Source organism: Botrytis cinerea, chromosome 2 (genome assembly GCF_000143535.2).
Source record: "Botrytis cinerea B05.10 chromosome 2, complete sequence".
In the NCBI taxonomy this organism is placed as follows: Eukaryota; Fungi; Ascomycota; class Leotiomycetes; order Helotiales; family Sclerotiniaceae; genus Botrytis; species Botrytis cinerea.
Genome location: NC_037311.1, coordinates 2,675,046 through 2,696,945, shown reverse-complemented (window position 1 = coordinate 2,696,945; position 21,900 = coordinate 2,675,046). Strand labels below are relative to the sequence as shown.

Sequence of the window (21,900 nt, the reverse complement as noted above, 5' to 3'; positions counted from 1 at the left end):
AAATATCCATAGCGCGTGAGAATCGTGTAAAGTATAATTCAGCCTTATCGGCAGGGCTAAAGTGAGGAACACCGCAGCCTTCTACGGCGGCCCACATATTTACGTCTCGTCGGTATCAATTCACAAAGCTCCCCTCAATTGTACGACAAAAAAGCAATTCAAAGACAACTTTACACAGCAATGGCAGACGATACTAAAGATTCCAATTCCACTCTTCGAGGTCCACCTCCTGGAGCCACTTCACCACCCGATCACGTTAAAACCCCTAATAAAGTATATGAAGTATTTCACACGCCACCTGAAAGTGCAAATGCCTTACCAGACGGCTCGGGGCAAAATACTGCAGGTGCACATAAAGAGACGCCTACTCTAGGGGCAGCAGTCAAGACTGTACGATGGCAAGATTTCTCACAAGTTCATATGTATCCATGTGCCAGAGAAAGTTTTCTTACTGGAATTGGTGGGGGCTTCGCTATGGGAGGAATCAGAGCTATATTTGGAGGTATGTTATTGCAATTGTATGCCTTGAGCTTGAACGAACGGATGCTGATGCCTTACCAAAGCGCCGATACCTAAAGCTGCGAACTGGGCAGTTGGAACATTCGTGTTCTCTGCTTTTGGGGCCTATGAATTTTGTTTGTACAGACGGCGATTAGAACGCGCACATATGAAGCGTGCTGTAGAAATCATCGATAGGAAGAAAGCAGAAAAGGAGGCACAGGCAGAAGAAAGGAGGAAAGAAAGAAGAAGGCTGAAGGAAGAAGCAGACAAAAAGGCTGAAGAAGCAGCTAAGAAACCAAATTGGAAGTTTTGGTAATAAAGTAAAATCAAGGAAACAATGTATTAGCAGCTCCATACTGCGCTATAATGACCATCTAGCCCGCTTGCATCATTTTGTTTACTCGGAACTCGAGATCCTGTCCCTTTCATAAATACCCCCAAACACCTGCCAGTACCTGTGTCGATGATAATTCCTAAGCCATGTCTCCAGACTATGCTCATAAACCAAACGCTGTAACCATAATTTCCATCAAACTCCTGAAATAATCCAACATTAAAAGCTCAAGACGATGAAATGATTTTTGGGTTATCAGACTCAATAAATCTTACTCTCCTGGCTACCTTCTCAGCTTCCTTTCTGGCAGATTCCTCTGTTCCTCGTCTTCTCTCACTCCTTCGAGCTCGAGCTTCCCTTGCTTCCCGGCTCCTGTAATCCGCCATCTGTTGCTTCCTTCTTTCTGTTCTAGCATAAGCAAGAGCAGGCGTTGGCCGAAATCCAATTCCATTGATTCCCTCTCCATCATCATCTGGATCGTCTGGTTTGTGTCCAGTAATTTCATTATGGTGCCATGTCAAAGTAGCTCGGTCCGGATCCACAACCTCTCTTTCTTCTTCCATGGCATCTTCAGACAATGGCGGTGTGCCCATCCTCTTCTTTCCCCGAGACTTAGAATCGGCCAATCGATTAATTGATGGATATGCTCTTGCCAAACCATCTTTATCTTTTGAATCACTTAATCCGGCTCGAAATATTATGGGATCAACCTCGTTATGAAGCCGAATATCATTTCCCATCTCCCGAATTATTGGATCGACTTTCCTCTCTTCCCCAATGACAGCCTTGAAGGGTTTTGCTTGTGGTGTCTCGGGAATTTCAGTGACTGTACTCCCAGCCATATCCACATCTCTAGAAGCAAACATTTTTACCCTTTTGCGCATATCAGATTCACCATTGGTTGCTTCATATCCCTTCTTCTTGAGATTCAGTTTGTTTACATCGGTGGGTCCATCAAGGGCAAGACCCTGAAAGTGGTATGCGACTTTTGTACGTGGACTACCTTGGCCAGCTTCTTCTGGAGATATTGGAGGTAAAGCAATCGAAGTCTGGAGACACATAGGTGAGGAACCCGGTGGTGTTGGTGCCTGGGGATCATTTCGTTTTCGCTTTGGAGAATCCATGAAAGGGGATATCATGATTGCATTATTTGAGATAGTAGTATGTTGATTGTTTGAAGCTAGAAGCAAGGGACGGTGGTTGTCATTTAAAACAGTTGATGTTGGTAATAAAGAAGGGGAAGTCGGATTGAAGGTGGTTGAAGGTGCTCAGGTGTGTTAGGAGAGTGTGAATGAAAGCAATGCCACTATTGGTGCGGGGTTAAGCCACAGTGAGACGGCGCTAATGCAATCCTCGAATCCTTTTACACTTTTCTGTTCACCCGAAACCTCAATCGAGGACTATAAAGGAATTGATATACACATGGTATACGCATCTGATTCATGGTATAGCACCCGCCGGCATGAGTTTTCACAAAATCTACAATGCCGGCAGCTTGATATGACAGGCTTGAACGCTGGGGGGATCTTTGGAAGCTCAAAGGTCCGGTTCCATGGAATCATCAACAAGAGGTTATATTGATCGGCCCCAGGTGGTCATGAATTGGCAGAGTTTGTAGAACAGACAGGACTCAAGAGCCACATTTTGCACTTATCATCGGGCCTTGATGGATTCTGTTTAGTCCTCCAGTTGTAAGATCTTACAAGACAAACGGGGATCAAATGAATACTATGATTCACTATGGTTCCAACATGTAGCTATCGCTTGTCTGTATTTCTCCCAAACTCCTTCCTGCTCCCTTTTCTCAACCCACACCAAAAGTTCCCTCAAATCTTTTTTTTTTTCCTTCCTCGTTCTCTTTGTATGACTTCTCGTTGCGATAAATTAGTTCTTTTATAGCCTTGGCCTGCTCGTTCTTTTACTTGATTCCAGCATTTATATTGCCTTCATTCTCAATGTTTTCACCTCCCACGCCTCACGCATTTCATCGCATGTACTCGCAGTATATCTTCCTTTCTCATTCCACTAAATTCTCCAATTATCGTTCTCACTCTTAAGGCGTGCGATCTCCTTGCTATCTTCCAAGAAGATTTTGCCGGTACACCAGATCGCTCCCGTGAGAGAAGAGAATGCGACGATGAAGTAATTCTGGTAGAACTGTACTTTGGCGGCTACACTTTGTGCTGTCTGAAATTGCTTCGGTTTTGTGCTTAATCTAGGAAGCTCGAATTATCTTTTGAGGGGTTTAAACCGCATCGTGGTAATGTGTATCGTGCGTTATGAATTTCAATTGTGTTTTTGCTATGCAATGTGAATGGAGTTGCAAATCATTTCAAATTGTTTCTTGATTCGAAAGTTGAGACTATGACGACTATTTTTCGAATTCCCGAGTGAGACTATCGATCGACTGGAAATGTTTTCTTATTTTAGCTTAGAGGGAGATTCCTTTTCCTGAGCGTACACGATCGTGGACTTTACAGACCCTATAGTCGCACCTTCCATATTGATCTCTACTATCGTTTTTATACTACAACTTGCTATCTTTCCACGAGATGCAAGACTGGTCACTACGTTAAGAGGACTAGACACGTCTGGCACTGATGAATTATACTCGCAATCATAATTCATGACACTATCCTAGCCACGCATTAAAGAAATTTCGCAAAATTCGAAAAATGACTAGGTTTGTGTTGATGTAATCAACTGTAATAAGACGTCAAGAACCCACCATACAAACAACTAGATTTCCAACAAGATTTATGAAAGACACACATGTTCTCATTAACTTAGATCTCCTACCTTGAGTCATGATGCCCTCAAAGAACCTGTGTATAAAGTTCGAGTCCTTGCATCTTTAATTGGAATGTCAAATTTATCTCAATACTAAGCATATCCAAACCGAAAATTATAGAGTTTACTCATCATCCACTACTTCTCGCAGCTAGCGAAAAGAAAATAAAGTTAATTCCACCAAATCCAATATGCCACATACAATCTTCTATCCTTTGTTGTTCCTTCCATTATTCGAGTCTATAACGTATGCTTCTTACTGATACTCCAATCTTCCTAAATGAGATCAACAGTCTTCTTTGCAACTGCATATACTATTGTGATCAGATTTTCTCGAGTTTGCAGTGGGAATTTATCAGCATCTACAACTCTCATTCCTTCCACTTTATATGCCCTCAAGATTTCATCAACAACTCCGACACTTTCCCTTGGTAAAATTGAGAAACTCCTCATCAGATGATTCTCGGTGTAAAAACTTTCTTTAAACCACTCAGTCACATTATCGGCCGTCAATTCATAATGTCCTTGCAAGAATGCCTCAACTCCATTTCTTGATGGTGAATGAAAAAGATTACTTGGTAGCAAAATTTTGCATCAACTTTAAGATTTCCTCGACAAATTTTGGGCCAAAATATGCAGTGGAAGCGTAAAATTTTGTAGAAAAGGCAGTATCAATGGCAATTAAGTTTTTATCCCACTGGTCAGTACAAAATTCAACATTGAGAATCACAAACTCACGCGAACTATTCTTCTAATTCTGCCATCAGCTTTCGATGCAATGATGGGCCGCAGGCTTAGAGGTCCAAAATCGTGTTCACAGCCTGGTCTAAATTTGAAACATGGAAATTGTTAAACTTTTACTTGTTTGAGTATTAGACATACATAAATGATCAGTCATGGTTAGGACTTCCGTTGGCACTTGGAAGAAGTATAATTACTAAAAATATACTTTCACCTGGTTTAAATCAGTTACTCATACCCAGAAATGAGTAAATGAGGGTTTAAAGTCGATTCTGGCCAGCTTCGAGAATACTCACGGTTATGTTGGGATTTTTGGAGAGCCCGGAACTAGACTGTGCAATTTTGACAGCGAATTAATATAATACTATTTTCTGTCTTCGCTTTCACTTTCACTTTCACCTTCACTTCACTGCTGTGTGTTTGAAAATGACTCGAATAGCATGAATGCTGTAAGTCGAACTGTACAGTGACATACGTTGTCATTTTCGTGCCACGGAATAAATATACGGCTGCAAACACACTTTGATTCAACCCACCCTTTTGTATAAGTGTAACTTGTTGCTCGTTCTTTTACGTTTCATTCTTCTTCGGTATAGAGATTGAGTTGTAAGGATTGTTTTATTTACATGTTTCAAACTGACTCCGTTTTGGGAAGTGTTGCAGGCTACTTAAATTGCGTAAGAAGATCCATGAATGAATGGTCACCACTTCTTTCATGTTCTAAATGCCACTATAAAAGAGCATGATCGAGATTCCAGACTTTCAGTATTGATTTTTAGCATAGGTTCGAATTTCTCTTGGGCGACGTTTTCGTGGTCAAATGGAAGAATTCTCATCTTTTTCGTGGAAGTGAACTATAGAGGTATGTATTCAAATGAATAAATTGTCACAAAGCAGAATGGGAATATACATTTGTTTGCTTGTCCTCAGTTCTGTTAATAAGATCTTTGATCAGATGATGCGAGCTTCAGACTTGATCCTGCTGCAGTGGAAGAGAAGGAAGTTTGGTGTTCTACTCCAAGTATTGGTGTTGACGTTCTTGTTCTTGTCTGATATCATTGTATGCCTATTAATGTCAGAAAATTTCCTGTCTATTCAACAATACAATAATTGATCCAGCTGTATAACAGTATTTATTGTTTAGTTACTTTTTTCCTTTTCAGTCGTAAGAATGAATATCAAAATCAATATACTCTTCGAAAGTGATAGTTGCGTCTCATTTCCCTTAGATCATTGAGCTAGTATCCGAATCCACGAATAATAGTTCATTAATTAGCTTAAATCTTATGCTTCTAGTACTTAATGACGTCATGACACCAATTTCTAAATTCAAACTATTCATACCGAACCGCAAGCTCTAACCGAAATCTCGAATGCTCTTCTTGCGCTCGCAATGCTACTGGTTCAATCAGTATGATTACGTCAAATTCGAGATTCGCCAGATATGCAACAAAACCAAACGAGACTGGTGGTCTAAATAAGTTCATCTGTTTTACTAATTAATCGTTGCCGAGACTAGCAAGCTACACTCCTATCCATTTATGCCCTTAGAAGACGCTAGTAAGTATCTGGGTAGTTCCAACCTACAAGGTTGGATAATCGTTTCTATCAGACTGAATTAAAAATTATTGCCCTTTGCGATCGGAATTTCGTTGGTTCTTTCAACATGATTACGTCAATTTCGAGATTCATCAGATATGCAACAAATCTAAGTTCATGGTTATTACACACGTGTAGGTATAATACAATTAGTGTCCATGGCACACAAGAGATCTTCCAATACAATGAATAGTAATTTTTAGCTGCGACTCCAACATCGGATGGCCATCTTTCGAAAAATACGATATACGAATTTCCTTTGCGATCGCAGTGTTATTGGTCCTCTCAAGCTGGTTACGTCAAATTCAAGATTGAGCAGATACGCAACAAATCATCACTTCAGATCTAGGACTTTCACAATTAACAACGCTACTACTAGCGCCATAAGCTTTTTCATTTCTAGAATATCAGATTGAGGGTTCCCTAATTCCATTCCACAACACTTCAGTACTTTACAAACTAGTCTGATTATTACCGCATATCCACTGAACATACGAGTAGTCCTTATTGTCTTTCTAAATTGGAATTCATAAGTTGGCCATACTTCTTCTCAAGCTCTTCGGAGTCTTTGCACTTCTAAGTTTTCCATAGACTACTTTATTACAAATTTACAGTTACATATTTCATGAAAATACATGAATTTGACGAATTAATTTCTTGGCCGGCCACTCAATCGATTAATGGGGTTGAACTAAAAAGCTCATCCACACACGACTGGCGATGTCTTTCTGTCATCCTTGCGCGCAAGAAAATCTATTTTCAATTTTTGTTCTTACTGGTCTATCACTGATGAACTCGTTTCTAGATCTTCATATCACTATACACACTACGATCGGAGCTTCTTCACCACGAATTTTATTACCTGCTAATTACAATTCCGGATCTTACATCAATATATTGGCAATGACATACAGAATTCAGCTTGGTTTGATAAGCTTTCAAAATATAAACTTACATTGTAGTTCCCCAATGGAGATAAAAGTCCTTATATATCATTTAGAGGTTTGAATGATGAAGGTCGCGGCTTTGGTGATGTGGTAAAGAAATTTTCACCACTCGACTAAAAAAAATCAGTCATCACTTGTCTGTTTTGGGTCAATGTCGTCATGCAGGAAAGCTAGCTTGGTGCATGATTTCCACATATAAAATCTGCCACACATGCCGTTGTTTGCCACACAACTATTTGAAGTCAATCGAACATGGATAGAATAATGTCGAAATGAAGTTTCTGTTCAAGACATTCATGTATGTCAGAACTTTCAAGTTTTCTTTCTCAGTAATTTCTGATGATTTGTTTCATTCCAAAGGAAAAAAAGGAATTCCTGAAAACGTTGTCATTTGCCGTCATTCGCTACATTGTATCGTACTGTCACATCTGCATTCAACATTACTACCACAATAACGACGATGAAAATAAGTCACTGACAACTTAACACTAGTACATCGTCTGCTTTCCCAAATCCCCAGTTATTTCTACTTCTAGATATGCAGCACACCCACAGTTCAGGTTGCCACTTTCTATCGAACGCTATAAAACACAATAAGATCCGTTCTTTCTGATATGCATAATTCTTTATCTTTTGGCTAATTTTCCTTACGGGATAAAGTGCTAAGAATATACAAAGGGTATCGACTAATATATAAATCATGTATGTAGAATGCAAATCGAAAGTGGGGAAGAATAGCTCACATATTCGTGATATCTAGTGAATGATTTACATACACATCAATGGTGGTAGATTTAGTGCGGAATATTCAGGCCCAGTATTAATTGGAAGTGTATAAAAAGCCATTCACTAATTATATTAGCAGTACAAATTTTTACGACGGATTTTAATTTGATGGCTATATAATGAACGATTGACTTTCTGCTCATATGAAGTGTTACAGTCGAAACCGAAAACCTTCCCATTCCTCGAGGACTCCTAAGCTCGTGTCAGTCCAACTATCGGTATTAATTTTATTCCACTAATTTGAGCATGAATTCAACCTCCTATGTTGTGGGCTGCGCTTAGAACGCCCAGATTTTTGTTATTTCCTTTCTTTTTGTCAAATCCTGACGATTCTTGTCGATTATCAATTCCTGATATTCGTCCCATCTACTATCTCATTTGAGTGGTGCAGATTCAGATTCCAGTCTATTCCCACTCAGAAACTCACAATTATGTACCAGACTTCTGTCCCAAAAATGCACACTCTCCTAATTTGGAATTGGAAATTCGAATTCATTTGCGTCCAGGGACGGATTCCTGATGAGAGAATATTATTTATATTACATTTTCTCATCCCGTCCTCACATATTATTATTACGCTGATGGATATCGTGGATATCCTCCCATACATTCGTCCAATTCTAATTGAATACATCCAAGAAAGAAAGGTATTTAAAAACCAAGTTGGAAGACAACAACACCAATTGATCCAAAATATCTCAGTGTGTATGATAGATATTCAAGCACTCTTGTTACTAACAAAAAAAGACTACTCACAAGCCTCTACACTCAATCGTAATTACAAACTCGTTCAATATCCCAGCGTTCAACTGACACTTATTTGTGAGCTTGAGATCTCTCATTGAGTTTGACTAGAATGGAATGGTTTGGAGATACTTCTGCATATTATATAACTACATTGCAGACACTGACAATCGACCAGGAAAGAAGTTCTTCCTAGGACTGATGGTTAACAGGAATTCACATATTCAACGAGTGGATATAAGCATATAGAACCAATGAAAACTCATCATGCTATTTCGAAGACTGAAACATTTTTGGAGAAGAAATCAGGAGTAAAAAATGGATAATCGCTTGACAGCATAAAACTCGAGAGGTTTTGGTAGTCTGAAAAGATTCAAGTTGATATCAGAAAACATTAAATAGAGCATAAAAATACGTCCAGCAAATAAATTCAGGATTGCAGAACCTGCGTGAATTGTTAATGAAGTTTTATTCGCTGATGCTAGCTGTAGAATCTACTTGAAGCCGAAAGATATCCAGTTTATGGAGATTTATCTATTGAAAGCTAACAACCGTGAGAAATTCGACAATGATAAATTTTCCTTGTCATTATTATCAACTGCCATCTTTATCACTGCCATTATCGAGAATACTCAGCCATGATAAACATAACCATCCACCGATTCAAGTCCGCGTCTACGACAGTCCAGCCAAGGTCCAGCGCTGTTTCGATTCTATCGATTCCTATGATCGATTTTTGCATGGCCGAGTCGCGAATTACTTTCTGACTCCCCCGGCCCTAAAGGAGAATTCCTGATTCATAGTATATCGATAGAGATATACCAAAGATCTCCAGGAACCTTTTATGACAGGAAATCGAGAATCCAATCGAGGTTGTGATTCCAGCACACACGGATGAACTGAATATCTGCACCAGGACCACAGGTATGAGAATAATCAAAGGTTTGAAAAAGTAAATTGTTGCCATTGAGCTATTCTTGGATCTGTAAACGGCGTTCTCAGAATCTTCTTTGATGAGGTATAATAGCGTTGGAAGAAGCTTCCGAATTAACAAAGGAGACATAGCGGTACACTACAATACAAGATTTAAGAATATTCACATACATACACATTTCCTGTTTGATTTTCCCGGAAGCAAACTTTAATTATGTATCAAGATACCAAGATTTTTACTTTTACTTTTTTCACCATCACAAAACCATTACCGCCGTCGATGATTTTTTTCTCGTCTCATTCTCCTATACATTACCGAGATTTAGTCAGCCAGGTACTGTCAATTTGGAATTTCACCCCAACGATAATCTAGACATCTCTCAACTAAATCTCTGCGCCCAAACAATTCATATTCTCTCGCGCCTGATTTCGATATTTTTTTGATACTTTTTTTGTAATCGAGGTACTTGCACCCATAAGCAAAGAGCTAAATGACGGTATTCACACGCATGCCTACCTCTCTGAATACACAAACCGGCCCCCTTCTCCATCCACTCTAAAAATGATTCATTAACCACAAAATCATCATCACAGTCTCTCATATCTCGAATCCAGAATCTCAAAAATCATCCAACTATATAAACCGCCTACATTTCTTCTCATCTCAACCATATTTCCAGTCAAGCAAACAGACAATGCTGGAGGAATGCGATGACAAAAATCCCCAGGTACATTCAAAAAGAGATGCAGACGTAGAAATTGAACATCATTGCAATATGGCCTCACCCTGATCAAACTTTAGATTTTCGTGTTTTCTAGAGAGGTTTCGATGGTGTGTGCGAAATGGAAAGATTGACAGTGCACTCACTTATGGGCAAGAATCATGCTGGAGAAAATGGGAACGAAAACGACAGATGAGAAAGAGAAAGATAGAAAGACAAAATAGCAATAACAAATCCAGCAAGAAAGATATGGATGGGATGGGATGGAAGTGCACTATCACCCCCGAGAGTATCAAGAACTAAGTATGTAACACTCGAGAAAGTATCGATGGAAAACCCCACGTATCAAAACAAGACCGTGGGCCCGATTTTGATTTCCTTCCTGGGTATCGATGGATTGACATATTCCCTACTCGAGAATGGGAATGAATCTTCCACAACCTAGAAATAGGATGATAGATTAGTGAAGTGAGTCAGATCCTCGGACTTTGCTCAATTGACCATCAACTCGAAGAACATAGGTTAGATAGATATAAACAAGCACAAGAATCATCTCCATGCTCCAGTCCAATTCCAAGTTCCAAGACGACATTTTCGTGCTGAATATTTCTGGCTATGAAAATGTCAATAGTGATAGTAAAAACGGTTTGATTAGGTACTTTCCGATCGTAATGATTCCCGAATCGCTCTAGTTCGGCTTGAAGTGCATTACCCAAACAGACCCCATCCCATCCCATGCCACACACACTCCCCCATACTAAGTTTGCGCTTCGTTTGCGTCTCTCTTGCAATCTCCCACAATCCAACATCGTAAATACCCACCATGCACCAATCCAACACCGGAAATCAAGAATTGGATTGCAACTTCCTGGTTCGGAATATTAAGCGAGGAAGAAAGGGTATTAGATATATGACCGAAAGAAATGAACACACAATCCCTACTCCTCAGCCCAAGCGACTCATTCCCCACAAAGAGACTTTCAAGTCTCTATATAAAACCCCCTCCCTCCTCCCTCCCAAAGCAACAACACAACCAAAGCAATCCATAAACGACCACTTTTCCATAATCCTAACTATATTCCCATCCCATCCCATCCCATCCAACCCCACAAGTAATAATCCAAAACAATAAGATATCAAAGCATCATTTGCAATCGCGGAAAGGAGTGAGGTGAGGGGAGACGAAGGGGAGGAATTGATATAGTCAGGAGAAAACTACGATGAGGTTGGATGAGGATAAGAAATGAGAGATGATGATGGAAATGAAAATGAAAATGAAAATGATGTGATGATGAGAGATGAAAGATAAGAGATGAGAGATGAGAGATGAGAAATACAATAATAAGAAATACAATAATAAAAATCTATTCATTCACACTCACCCACCACTATTAATTCCCATTGTTGTCTATGATTCTTTCTTTCGTCATCTTCCCAAGTGTCACCTTCTCACCACACCATTCCTCCAAATCTCACACTCACACTCACACTTACTCCTTTCCTCCTTCCCCCCTCCCCCTTCCCCAAACATCATAAGCACCACAAATATCATATCAAAAAAGCATCATCTCCATCCCCATCTATAAACATAAATCAATCAATCGTAAACACACACACACACAAACCTGAATATACAATAAACAAGGATAAAACACAAGATGCATCCCATTCATCTTATCCATATAATCCATATAATCCATTTATTTTAATTCTTCATAATCCTACAATCCCCTAAGCGGCCGCACTACCTCTCCTCTTCGCCGCCGCTTTTTCCGCCGCCTCTCTCGCTCTACTCTCCGCCGTTACCGGATTGCCCAAACCCGGTGGTGGTAACCAAGTCACCGTACCTTCCTTCGCAGCCTCAAGACGTTTTCTCTGACCTTCTTCGCCTGCACGACCGAGAACACCAGCTATGAGCTGAATACAGCGAAGACTATAATATAAACGTTAGTAAATTTCCCGAAACAACAACCGAGAGAAAGAACAAACCTATCATCGTTTGCCGGGATGGGATAAGTAACCCAAGTAGGATCGGCATCCGTGTCAATCACCCCAATCGTCGGGATATTATGCAAACCACACTCGTGCAACAGAATGTAATTCTCCAACGGGTTCAAACACACGACCAAATCCGGCTTGAGCGCTTTCCACTTCATGAGTTTATCTTCATAGCCCGCCACACTCTCATCATGTGCATCGACCGCCTTGATCGCACACTTAGCCAGGATTTGATCGCCGTTAGTAATACTGCCCGCAACCCATCGATTGAAAAGATGGCATCCCTTCGCTAGCTCCGCGGCCTTTACAACTGCCGAATGCTGGCCTGCGCGGGTGCCCACGAAGAGGATAAGACCACCGTGATAAGCCACGCCCTCGACGACTTTCGCACAGCGACGCAGATGCGCGGCGGTTTCTTCCAGACTGATAATGTGAACGCCCTGACGAATTCCATAGATGTATCTCTGATTCGCCGGATTCCACAACTGAGTTGCATGGCCCAGATGCGACTGACTGGCCATGAGGAGCTCGAGCGTTACATCTTTGGGCGCAGGCGGATTGACGATGAGTTGATGGGGTTCGTAGTGTTGCGGGACGACAGAACCTAATTTTGCAGTGCGTTTCTTGATATGGTTGAATCTGTGGAAATCTTCGGCGACATTTGGGACTTTAGGGCCGGGGGTTTTCTTTTTGGAAGGGGGCGTGAAGTTGCGGGTGAGGTGGAGAGAATTGAGCGTGGCTTCGAGGGAATTGGTTTGTTTGTTGTGGTTGTCTATTGAGGCTTCGAGGGTCGAGGTCTCTGTTGAGAGAGTGCGGGATTGGGAGAGGCGGAGGGGTGCAGCGAGTGCTTTTCGGCCTGTTTTGAACTTCAATTAGGAGCCCAGATGGAAAGAGATACAATTAGCTTACCATGCCGTATCGCAATATTTCTTAATATCATTTTGGGGGTTGTTATGGCTATTTTGACGTTATCGAGACTTTTTTGAGATCTCGGACATTGATATCACGCTAGTGGGGCAACATACGCTAACCCCATTTTGGAACATTGGGTTTTTTTATGACGGCGACAATAATATTTGAGACAATAACAATAATCATGGGGTAAAAGTCTAAAATTCACGCGTAGCATAAAATTTAAATTCTATTCATTTGCAAAGAAGGGTATAGAGTTGAATTCCCGCAAAACTATCAAATGGTTATCAAAAGGCAACATGATGCTTGTATGGCTCCGTCTAAAAGATGGAGATCTACAGAGAATTGAAGTCTAACAATATCAACGCAAGCTCTAAAACATTAGGTTAACGGCTCGTAGCGCGAGTCAATGCAAAAACTCCAACAATAACGACTGCAAGAGTTACAATCGCTCCAGGTAATAATAGCTCGTTTGGTACTCCTTGAATGACTTCCGCGGCTGGTGGTGGAGCTGCTGCCTTTCGTGACTTTGATTTAACTCGAGGTTCATCATCGCTCTCATCATCAGAATCAACAACGCGACGTCTTCGGATAGTAGATGATGCTGGTGGAGTAGCGATTTGAATGATAGGTGGTTGAGGATCTAAGGTGGCTGCCATTGGTGGTTTCTCAGGATCGTGAACGAACAAATCGACTTTATCCCGATGACCACTTCTAGCGAGGACAATTGCTTCCAGAAGATCTTCATCAGTTGTGATTGATACAGAATCACCCTCATCATCAAGATAGCTGAGAGCGAAGCCAGATGAGCCAATTTTACCATCCTCCACGGAGGCTACACCCCCGACAGCATCAATTTCTGATCCCAACTTGCCTGTTACAGCAGAAATGAGTTCAGCTAAACCATGGCTGGCTGTGACTTGAACTCTGTGTACACGTCCGCTTGGCGCCTTGAATTTGAATGCAAATGGAACATCCTCAGGAGGAATATCATTATGACGACTCAAATGTGAATGCGAAGGAGAATCTACACCAACGTGTGAAGCAGAATCATTAGGAGCAACACTAGCATCCACTTGACGTTCGTGACTTCGTGATATATCTGGGGACATCAAAGAACGACCGCCGGTGGTATGATGATGACTTCCTTCACCAGATATCATTGATTCATTGTCATGCTCGAGAGACATCCAAAACTTATTCCATGCTGGGCCGCTATCACTTTCACCTGTTTGCATGGTGTTAATTTGCTCCAAGGTGGCGTATGTAAGTTTGAGAACATCCACCATGCCGACAATTTCGCCTTGGTCATTCATTACAGGTAAGTTCAAGTAATGTCCGTCTAATAATGTCAGCCAATGTATATCTCAAGGAAATAAACCAAAGCTTACCATGCATCTTTCTTAGCGCTGCTTGAATCGTCATATCCATAGGAGCAAAATCCGGGTGCGGGGTCATGACACGTACAACAGAGCAGTTGGAGGGGTCCAATCCGGGTGCGATAACACGTAAAACGACATCTTTACTTGTAAAAATACCAGTGATTGATCCCCCGTCTTGTACAAGAACAGCCGTGGTGTGGTTCTCCTTCATTAATGCAGCAGCCTCCTTGACGGATGTTCGCACGGTAACAGTTGTAGGTGGAATTCCATTGAGAACGGATTCCAAAGTAGGCCCGGACATTTTTGATCGAAGAGCTTCCACATATTGAATGATTTGTTGTGGTTGACTGGATCCCAATTCAGATTGAACACCCTCTAACGCATCGTAAAGCTTTCTCGATGAGCTATAAGCCCGCTCCAATTTTTCCATGGCATCGTAAAAGCACTTTGTGATATCAAGAATACCTGAGATATCTTGGTTCTCGTCCATGACGGGCAAATGACGGAATCCCTTTCTAACCATCAAATCCAAGGCATCGGTAGCACTCGTATCGGTTCTCGCACAGAGAGGGTTTTTGGTCATGATCTCTGCGATTGTGATATTGGCGGCCTTGATTCCTGCTCCCACCACGCGAAATGCCAAATCTTTGGCAGTGAAGATGCCAGCAATACGGTCGTCATCATCGGTAACTAGGACGCAATCTTCTCTCTTTGCTGCCATCAACTGTGCCGCCTCTGCTACGGTGGTATTCGGTTTGATCTGGAGGGCTTGACTGGGACGAAGGGCGAGGACGGTTCCTGGCGGGGCTTTTCTTGTCTGTCGAGCACGACCGGTCGTCTTACTCTTCTTACTGAGATCCGTCTCGATCTTCCTCCGGATGGCCTGCGGCACTGTCAACCTCGATTTACTTTTCTGGCGTCGAATTTGCGGCATGGTGGGATGGACTGCAGCTGCACACAACCAAGGAATTTCTTGACATGCACCGGAATTCTAAATAAAAAGACGACCGGAGACGCAGATGAAACAATAATCGGAAAATAATATAACGTACCTCATCCCTCTTGGATTGTTTTGCTCTGCTTGCACTCATGCTGGATCCACCGACTTCACTTTGTGTATTTGGAGTAGTTGCATTTGTCGCATGAGAATCTTGTGCGGGTCGAGGGATATTCGACGCAGCACTATTGCTAAAGACAGGCAATTGCCCACGCGCTTGACCGCTGCGACTTGGAGTCCCACGCATTGTGCCCGTAGTGGATGCCATGATTAATTATGCGCTCACAAGTTTATGAACGGGGGACCTGATTAGTTAGGGAGGCCGTAAGACGATGGGCCTAAGGAAAATCGGGATGGAACAATGCAAAAAGTTAATTGTGCATCATCGAGAAGGTAAATTATTGGAGAATGGATTTTTGGATTGGTGATTTGTGACTTGTGATTTGTGATTTGTGATTTCTGAAGGTCCGACGGGTCGAAGGTTCGAAGGTTCGAAGGTTTTGGAAGAAATCGCGATGGGGTGAAATGAATGGCAATGGGAACTAATGGGAACTAAGAACTAATCAATCTTCACGAGATTAAATTTGGGTGCGTTTGTTCAGGAGAAAGCGAATGGAGGACGGGCGAGAGACAGTTGAGGGGGAAGCAGCGAGATTCCAATTCACTCGTGTATGTATACATATATATATATATATATATCTATCTATCTATCTGTTCTCCTATATCTATCTATTCTCCTATATCTATGCTCCTATGTCTCCATCCCTCGGTACCGCCCCTCTGTCGAAGAAGAAAAGAATGAATGGGGGTTTGGGGTTTTCTGGTTTTCTGGTACACGATTCCACCCGGAGATTGAATTGAGGACGGGATTTCTTAGGAACGCTCGAAAAGGAAAATGCCAAATTGGCCGTCGGCGAGATCTCATGATTGGGGTTTAAAAATAGATACGTGGGTGAGTTATTCTGACGATGTGATTAGGATGTGATTAGGTTATTAGGATGTGCTCTGTGTGCTCTGTGTGCTAGCTGAGTCCCAAGTGAGTCCGCAGTAGCTACTAGGGAGGGACGCATGTGAATCAGTCTCAGATTGGAAATTCAAAGTGATTCATGGTGAAATCATCAACGCTGCATGAGGCATGTGGTATGTCGATGGCGATGTGGTAATGTGTAGATGTGGCATGGTAGCGTGTATGTCGTGGGTGTGAAGTATGTATGTATGTGTGTATGTATGTATGTCGCGGGGAGGAGTGGTCCAGTCGGAGGCGGATGGAATGTGGCAGGTAGGGCGGTAGGTCGGTCGGTCATGATTCATTGGCCGCCCTAGATGGTGTCTAGAGAGTCGTCAGTCATATGATGGTGTTGATGGAAACTGCACAGAGGATAAAACACCACATCCCACGTGCATCCCTAGGTCAGATCGATCTTGCAATATCAAACAGAGGATGGATGGAAGGATGGATGGATGGATGGATGGATACATGAGATGAGGTGTTAAATGTTAAATCTCACACATAAAAATTATACGATACTGTAAATTATACCGTAAATTATGCTGTGAATTATACTGTAATTATACTGTAATTATACTGTAATTATACTGTAATTATACTCTCATTATACTCTCATTATACCGTAAATTAGAGCTTCCACCCTCCCGTCTGCTAATCTGAAAGAGGGACCTCGGGAAGTCATCTTTGTATTTTCATCTCTCATCCGCATCTCGTAAAACTCTACCCAGCGGAGTCGATTGATTGGCCATCCTCACCAAATAAAGTAAATCTCGCCCATGTCGAAGTTTATCCGAAGGTTGAGAGTACCCAAGGGCAAATTCAATCCAATCCAATCCAATCCAATCCAATCCAATCCAATCCATCCCATCGCACACGGATAACCTAATTAAAATATTTATCGTTGTATTATCGTTCATTGGACGATTTAGTCCCAATTCGTTGCTATCCCAACCGACACTAGGATTTGTTGATTTTGGCGCCTGAGATAACATCAGCATTCAGGACGCGCGCTGGACTATCTAAACCTTCAATTCCTCGACTTCCCTCCCCTCGTCTTCCATTTATCTCTCCACACATCCCCACAAATTCATATCCAGATTCAAAAAAGACTCGCCCTCTACACAAGAAAGGAACACATTACATTACCTACATTTTAAACCCACCAAAGTAGATCACACCTCCTCTCCCGGAGACGACTTTCCTCACGCATTAGCTCGCGGCTCAATTGACTCCAAAGGGCTGAGGAAGTCCAACATCTATTAAAAAAAATAAAAAAGACTCACAATCGAGTCGTATTCTTCTGCTGAACAATCCTGAGATCAACATTTGCCCGGCCTAACGGCTTGCGCTGCGTGAGGTATGTACGATTATGGATATCTAGACCGCTCTATCTTCATACATCGATCATCGCGCTAATTCATGCATTGCATAGTCTCGGAACATATAGGTTTGCTTAATTGCAATACTTTCAATCGACATCATTTCCGAACTCTTCTAGCATTCATAATGCTGTCTAATCCATCCCACAACCTTCAAAATCGACATCGACAACATCGACGCCAAAATTCCACTCCGACCGCATTCGATGCAGTGAAGGCAAACAACCTGCCGCCGGTCCAAAGACATGCCCACAGACGTGGGATGAGTCTGGACACACGACCACGCCCAATTCAACAGCAGGGTCAATCGGTAAGTAATACTAACATAGGATATCAAACGACACAACAGCATATTTTGCGAGAGACGCAGCAGCAGAGACTGGTTCGCCCGGGCCAGCAGCCATTTCCTGTTTACGACAATGACGAGAATCACTTTGTTTCACCACTCGTCACCCCACACAGACAATCATTCGACTCCGGATGCTCAAATCCATATGAAGTGCAAGGTCATCAACACTCATATTCATATTCCGGCCCAATGAACCCGATGATACCAGTCGATCCAAACTTCAATGGGAACAATGGGTTCGACTTCTTCACTACGAACACAGCAATGACACCAACCTTCATGGAATTCTTTCAGGACTCCGAAGTACAGAGTGTCCATTCACAGCCAAGTTCTGCGAACCACAGCAGAAGATCGTCGAGAAGGATTAGTGGTGTGATCTTGGATAGGGTTGCTCAATTCGAGAATCTAGCTTTGAAATCACCATCGAGACCAATTACACCTCCAGATGCAAACTCTACCAGTAAGTTGTCATCTTAGATTTTTCGGATACATTCTCATTGTTCTAGATTACTTCCCCCCCGCTCCCCTAGAAAGTCCATACGACCGAACAATCAAGCTGGAGCACATTCCACAAAGATTTCGTGATGATTACGACACATCTATGGAGGAAACGATCAAGCCTAAAAGTAATCAGAGAACCAAGAATGTTTTTGACGACATGAGACGAGAAGCTGAGATGAAAGCCGAGCCTGCCCCACTAGGATCAGGACCCATACCCACTGCCAGCACATTTGACTCCGCACCGATGCCAACATCGAATTTCATGAACATGTCAACTATTAACCTCGATTTTATGAAAAATGATCCACAATTTCAAGCGGCACAATACTCACCGACTTCTTCTAATGTTTCACAAGATCTATCATATCCTTCATCGCCAGAACAATCTCGAAGAAATGTTTTCAGAGATCCTTTCACAAACAGACCTATCTTAGAAGCGCCAGACATGTCACCTTACCCTATGTCTAATTACTCTCACGGTCTTCCCGCTTCTGAGCCAGCTTGTAGTTCTCCTGCTCAATCGTACCGACGATCCGAATCAGTCTCGAGTATCAACCTCGAAGAGTCAATTACCGATACTGGAATCACCATTGATGATATCGCTACCTACATTCAAGCACCGGAACCTGGCGATACAAAGTGGCTCTGCTTGTATCCAGAATGTGGTAAGCGATTTGGTCGAAAGGAAAATATCAAGTCACATGTTCAGACCCATCTTGGAGACAGACAATTTCAATGTCCACACTGTCAGAAATGCTTTGTACGACAGCATGATCTCAAACGACACGCAAAGATTCATACTGGTGTTAAACCTTACCCATGCCAATGTGGGAATAGTTTTGCTAGACATGATGCTCTGACTCGCCACAGACAACGTGGCATGTGTATTGGTGCTTTCGAAGGTGTTGTAAAGAAGACAGTAAAGAGAGGTAGACCAAGGAAGAATCGACCTGACGATGAAGAACGTGTTGAAAAAGCATCGCGAACTCGAAGCAAAAACAAGACGAGTCCGTCAGAAACATCATCATCAGAATACTCGGAAAGTGCATGCGCCCAATCACCTCGGAGTGATCTAGATATCCTTGATGAGAGACCGTTTGGAGACTACGGCTTCTCTCAAAGCTCTCTCGCTACACACGACAGCTATCAATATACTAGAGAAAGGTCCTCTTCAGTAGCCGCATCAATATCTTCAATCTCCTCAATGACATCAATTGCCGAATGCGTAGAGCCAAATTCAATACAATCAACGCACCCACCAAATGGATTCCGCACTCGGCTCAACTTTCCTGAACATCTTCGATCGAATCCTGGATCACCCACCAAATCAGCAAAAAGCAATTACTCTCCACCTGCTTTGTGCCAGTCATCTTCTTCGCCCACAGCTAGCGCCAATCAATATGATCTAGATGCCGTCTCAAATAGTGGTGAACTTAGCAATCTACCAAATATCACAGAGCAAGATGATATGTTTTTGGAGGCTTTTGCTGTCACAGGAAGCACCAGCATTACACAACTCGAACGTGATCCAGATCTTTTGATTGGAAAATTCGATAGTATGTTTGGCGTAGCAGCTGATAATTCTGGAATGTTCAGGAATGAAGAGGATGTCTTCTTTGGCAGTCCGTAAGTGAATTTTGGGGCATTTCTTCAAACTTCTTTGGATTGGAACTGTACAATAGAGGGCGTGGAATTTTGGGATCGGACAAAATAGGATGGTTTGGATAGGTGTAGGATTTAGGTCATCTTTGGGTTGGATAAAGGGTTGTTCATCTACCCATTCTTTTAGGCGTTGTTTATATGTGATTTATTTTTTGTTTTAGTTTTGTTTTATTGTTTTATTTAGTTATGAGAATAAGGAATGAGGATGGGGATAGGTTGATGAGGTGATGAGGGGGTCTGGGTGGGTAGGACGCACAAGGTAGTGCTAAGTAATAACAATTGCACGCGGAATATTTATTGTTATCATCATTTTCGATATCGTGTTTTGATTTTGATTTTGATTTTGTAAAAGGGTGATGGGTATTGTGATGATGAAAGTTTTGATATTTGTATTACGTATCTGGGGAGAAAATTTGTTCGCTTACTACTTGGTATTGAGGTATTTGATGTCTTATTATTTGATACCCATCTTTTCATGATTTTGAATTGCTTTTTCGTTTGGTTCTTTGCTTGCTTGATTGTTCAACTTGTACTCTGGGGGAAGATGGGAGGGGTCAGGGAGGTTTCCCTCTACTTCGACTGGGGGAACTAGATCTTTCCAGTTCATAATATCTCTTTGTTGTATTTATACAATTTATATATCAGAGAGAAAGGAGCGCTTTGATTATGTGAAATGAAAATTAGTTTTGGGAATTGAGTGATGATGAGGGAAAGAGGGGATGAGGATGATGAGGAAAAGAGAGAGGATGAGGATGAGGATGATGAGGAAAAGAGAGAGGGATATTATATCATTTGGCAAATTACTCTCATGTGGTTTAGACTCTACAATAGAATCTATCTCATTATTCTATATATATAGAAATAGATTTTATAATAGGCAATAGGAAAATAGATTCTATAGGATTTTGATATAATTTATTGTTATATAATTTTTCTCTTCTTCTTCATATATAGAATCTAAGGAGCATGAGAGTAATTTGTCGTATATCATTTGTTGTATTTGTATATATATATCTGTGTGTTATAATATAATTGTACATTTAGTTGTTTAATTATTTAGTTATTTGATATCTAATATCTAGTATATATGAAAAGCGAGTATCTGTGAAGTATTAGTATATTTATTTTCTTGAAGGACGGAGGGGGGGGGTTAAATATAATAATAAATAAGTAGAGAATAGATGACTTGAGTGTGTAATATATCTATTAAGTTTTATCTTTATTTGATTTATATAAGAGATTTTATAGTTTGTAGTTTGTAGTTCGTAATTTAAGAGAAATAGAATTGAGCTAATCAAATATTTATTTCTTTATTCTTATTTATAGCTACAGCTATGATAACAGTCTGACTTTTTGATTCTTTATCTTCTTTTTTTTTCTTTTTATCATTAATTTTTTTTACGGTGTTCTAGTAATGAATTATCATATTTATTAGAAATAGAAAAAGATGTTTGTTACTCAAAAGACCGTTCGCAGTAAAAGTCGGCTTTAATGGCATCAATGCTCTTATCGGGGATCCTGAATCTGAATCCATAGCAGGAAATCTAGGTTGTATGGCACTTCTTTACGAAGGTAAACCTATCCAGGACTATGTTCTTACGGGAGCTGGCGGTT

General features: G+C 41.3%; 5 protein-coding genes across 5 annotated transcripts; 2 read left to right on the top strand and 3 right to left on the bottom strand.

Annotated features, from left to right (window-relative positions):
- The first annotated feature begins 127 nt into the window (after window positions 1–127).
- BCIN_02g07580 (hypothetical protein) lies at window positions 128–982 on the top strand. Its single transcript, XM_001551028.2, has 2 exons — window positions 128–502; window positions 564–982. The coding sequence occupies exons 1-2, from the start codon at window positions 181–183 to the stop codon at window positions 815–817; spliced, it is 576 nt and encodes a 191-aa protein (XP_001551078.1). The 5' UTR covers window positions 128–180; the 3' UTR covers window positions 818–982.
- A 13-nt stretch (window positions 983–995) lies between these two features.
- BCIN_02g07570 (hypothetical protein) lies at window positions 996–2,190 on the bottom strand. Its single transcript, XM_024691530.1, has one exon. The coding sequence runs from the start codon at window positions 1,972–1,974 to the stop codon at window positions 1,063–1,065; it is 912 nt and encodes a 303-aa protein (XP_024547301.1). The 5' UTR covers window positions 1,975–2,190; the 3' UTR covers window positions 996–1,062.
- Window positions 2,191–11,231: 9,041 nt separating this feature from the next.
- Window positions 11,232–13,073, bottom strand: Bcmrp4. Its single transcript, XM_024691529.1, has 3 exons — window positions 13,005–13,073; window positions 12,087–12,951; window positions 11,232–12,030 (listed from the first exon to the last, which is right to left on the bottom strand). The coding sequence occupies exons 1-3, from the start codon at window positions 13,033–13,035 to the stop codon at window positions 11,829–11,831; spliced, it is 1,098 nt and encodes a 365-aa protein (XP_024547300.1). The 5' UTR covers window positions 13,036–13,073; the 3' UTR covers window positions 11,232–11,828.
- A 119-nt stretch (window positions 13,074–13,192) lies between these two features.
- BCIN_02g07550 (hypothetical protein) lies at window positions 13,193–16,033 on the bottom strand. Its single transcript, XM_001551032.2, has 3 exons — window positions 15,442–16,033; window positions 14,399–15,272; window positions 13,193–14,349 (listed from the first exon to the last, which is right to left on the bottom strand). Exons 1-3 carry the CDS (start codon window positions 15,652–15,654, stop codon window positions 13,394–13,396), a joined length of 2,043 nt encoding a protein of 680 aa, XP_001551082.2. The 5' UTR covers window positions 15,655–16,033; the 3' UTR covers window positions 13,193–13,393.
- Window positions 16,034–17,017: 984 nt separating this feature from the next.
- On the top strand, window positions 17,018–21,166 carry BCIN_02g07540 (hypothetical protein). Its single transcript, XM_024691528.1, has 3 exons — window positions 17,018–17,756; window positions 17,828–18,583; window positions 18,630–21,166. Exons 2-3 carry the CDS (start codon window positions 17,902–17,904, stop codon window positions 20,252–20,254), a joined length of 2,307 nt encoding a protein of 768 aa, XP_024547299.1. The 5' UTR covers window positions 17,018–17,756; window positions 17,828–17,901; the 3' UTR covers window positions 20,255–21,166.
- Window positions 21,167–21,900: the final 734 nt, after the last annotated feature.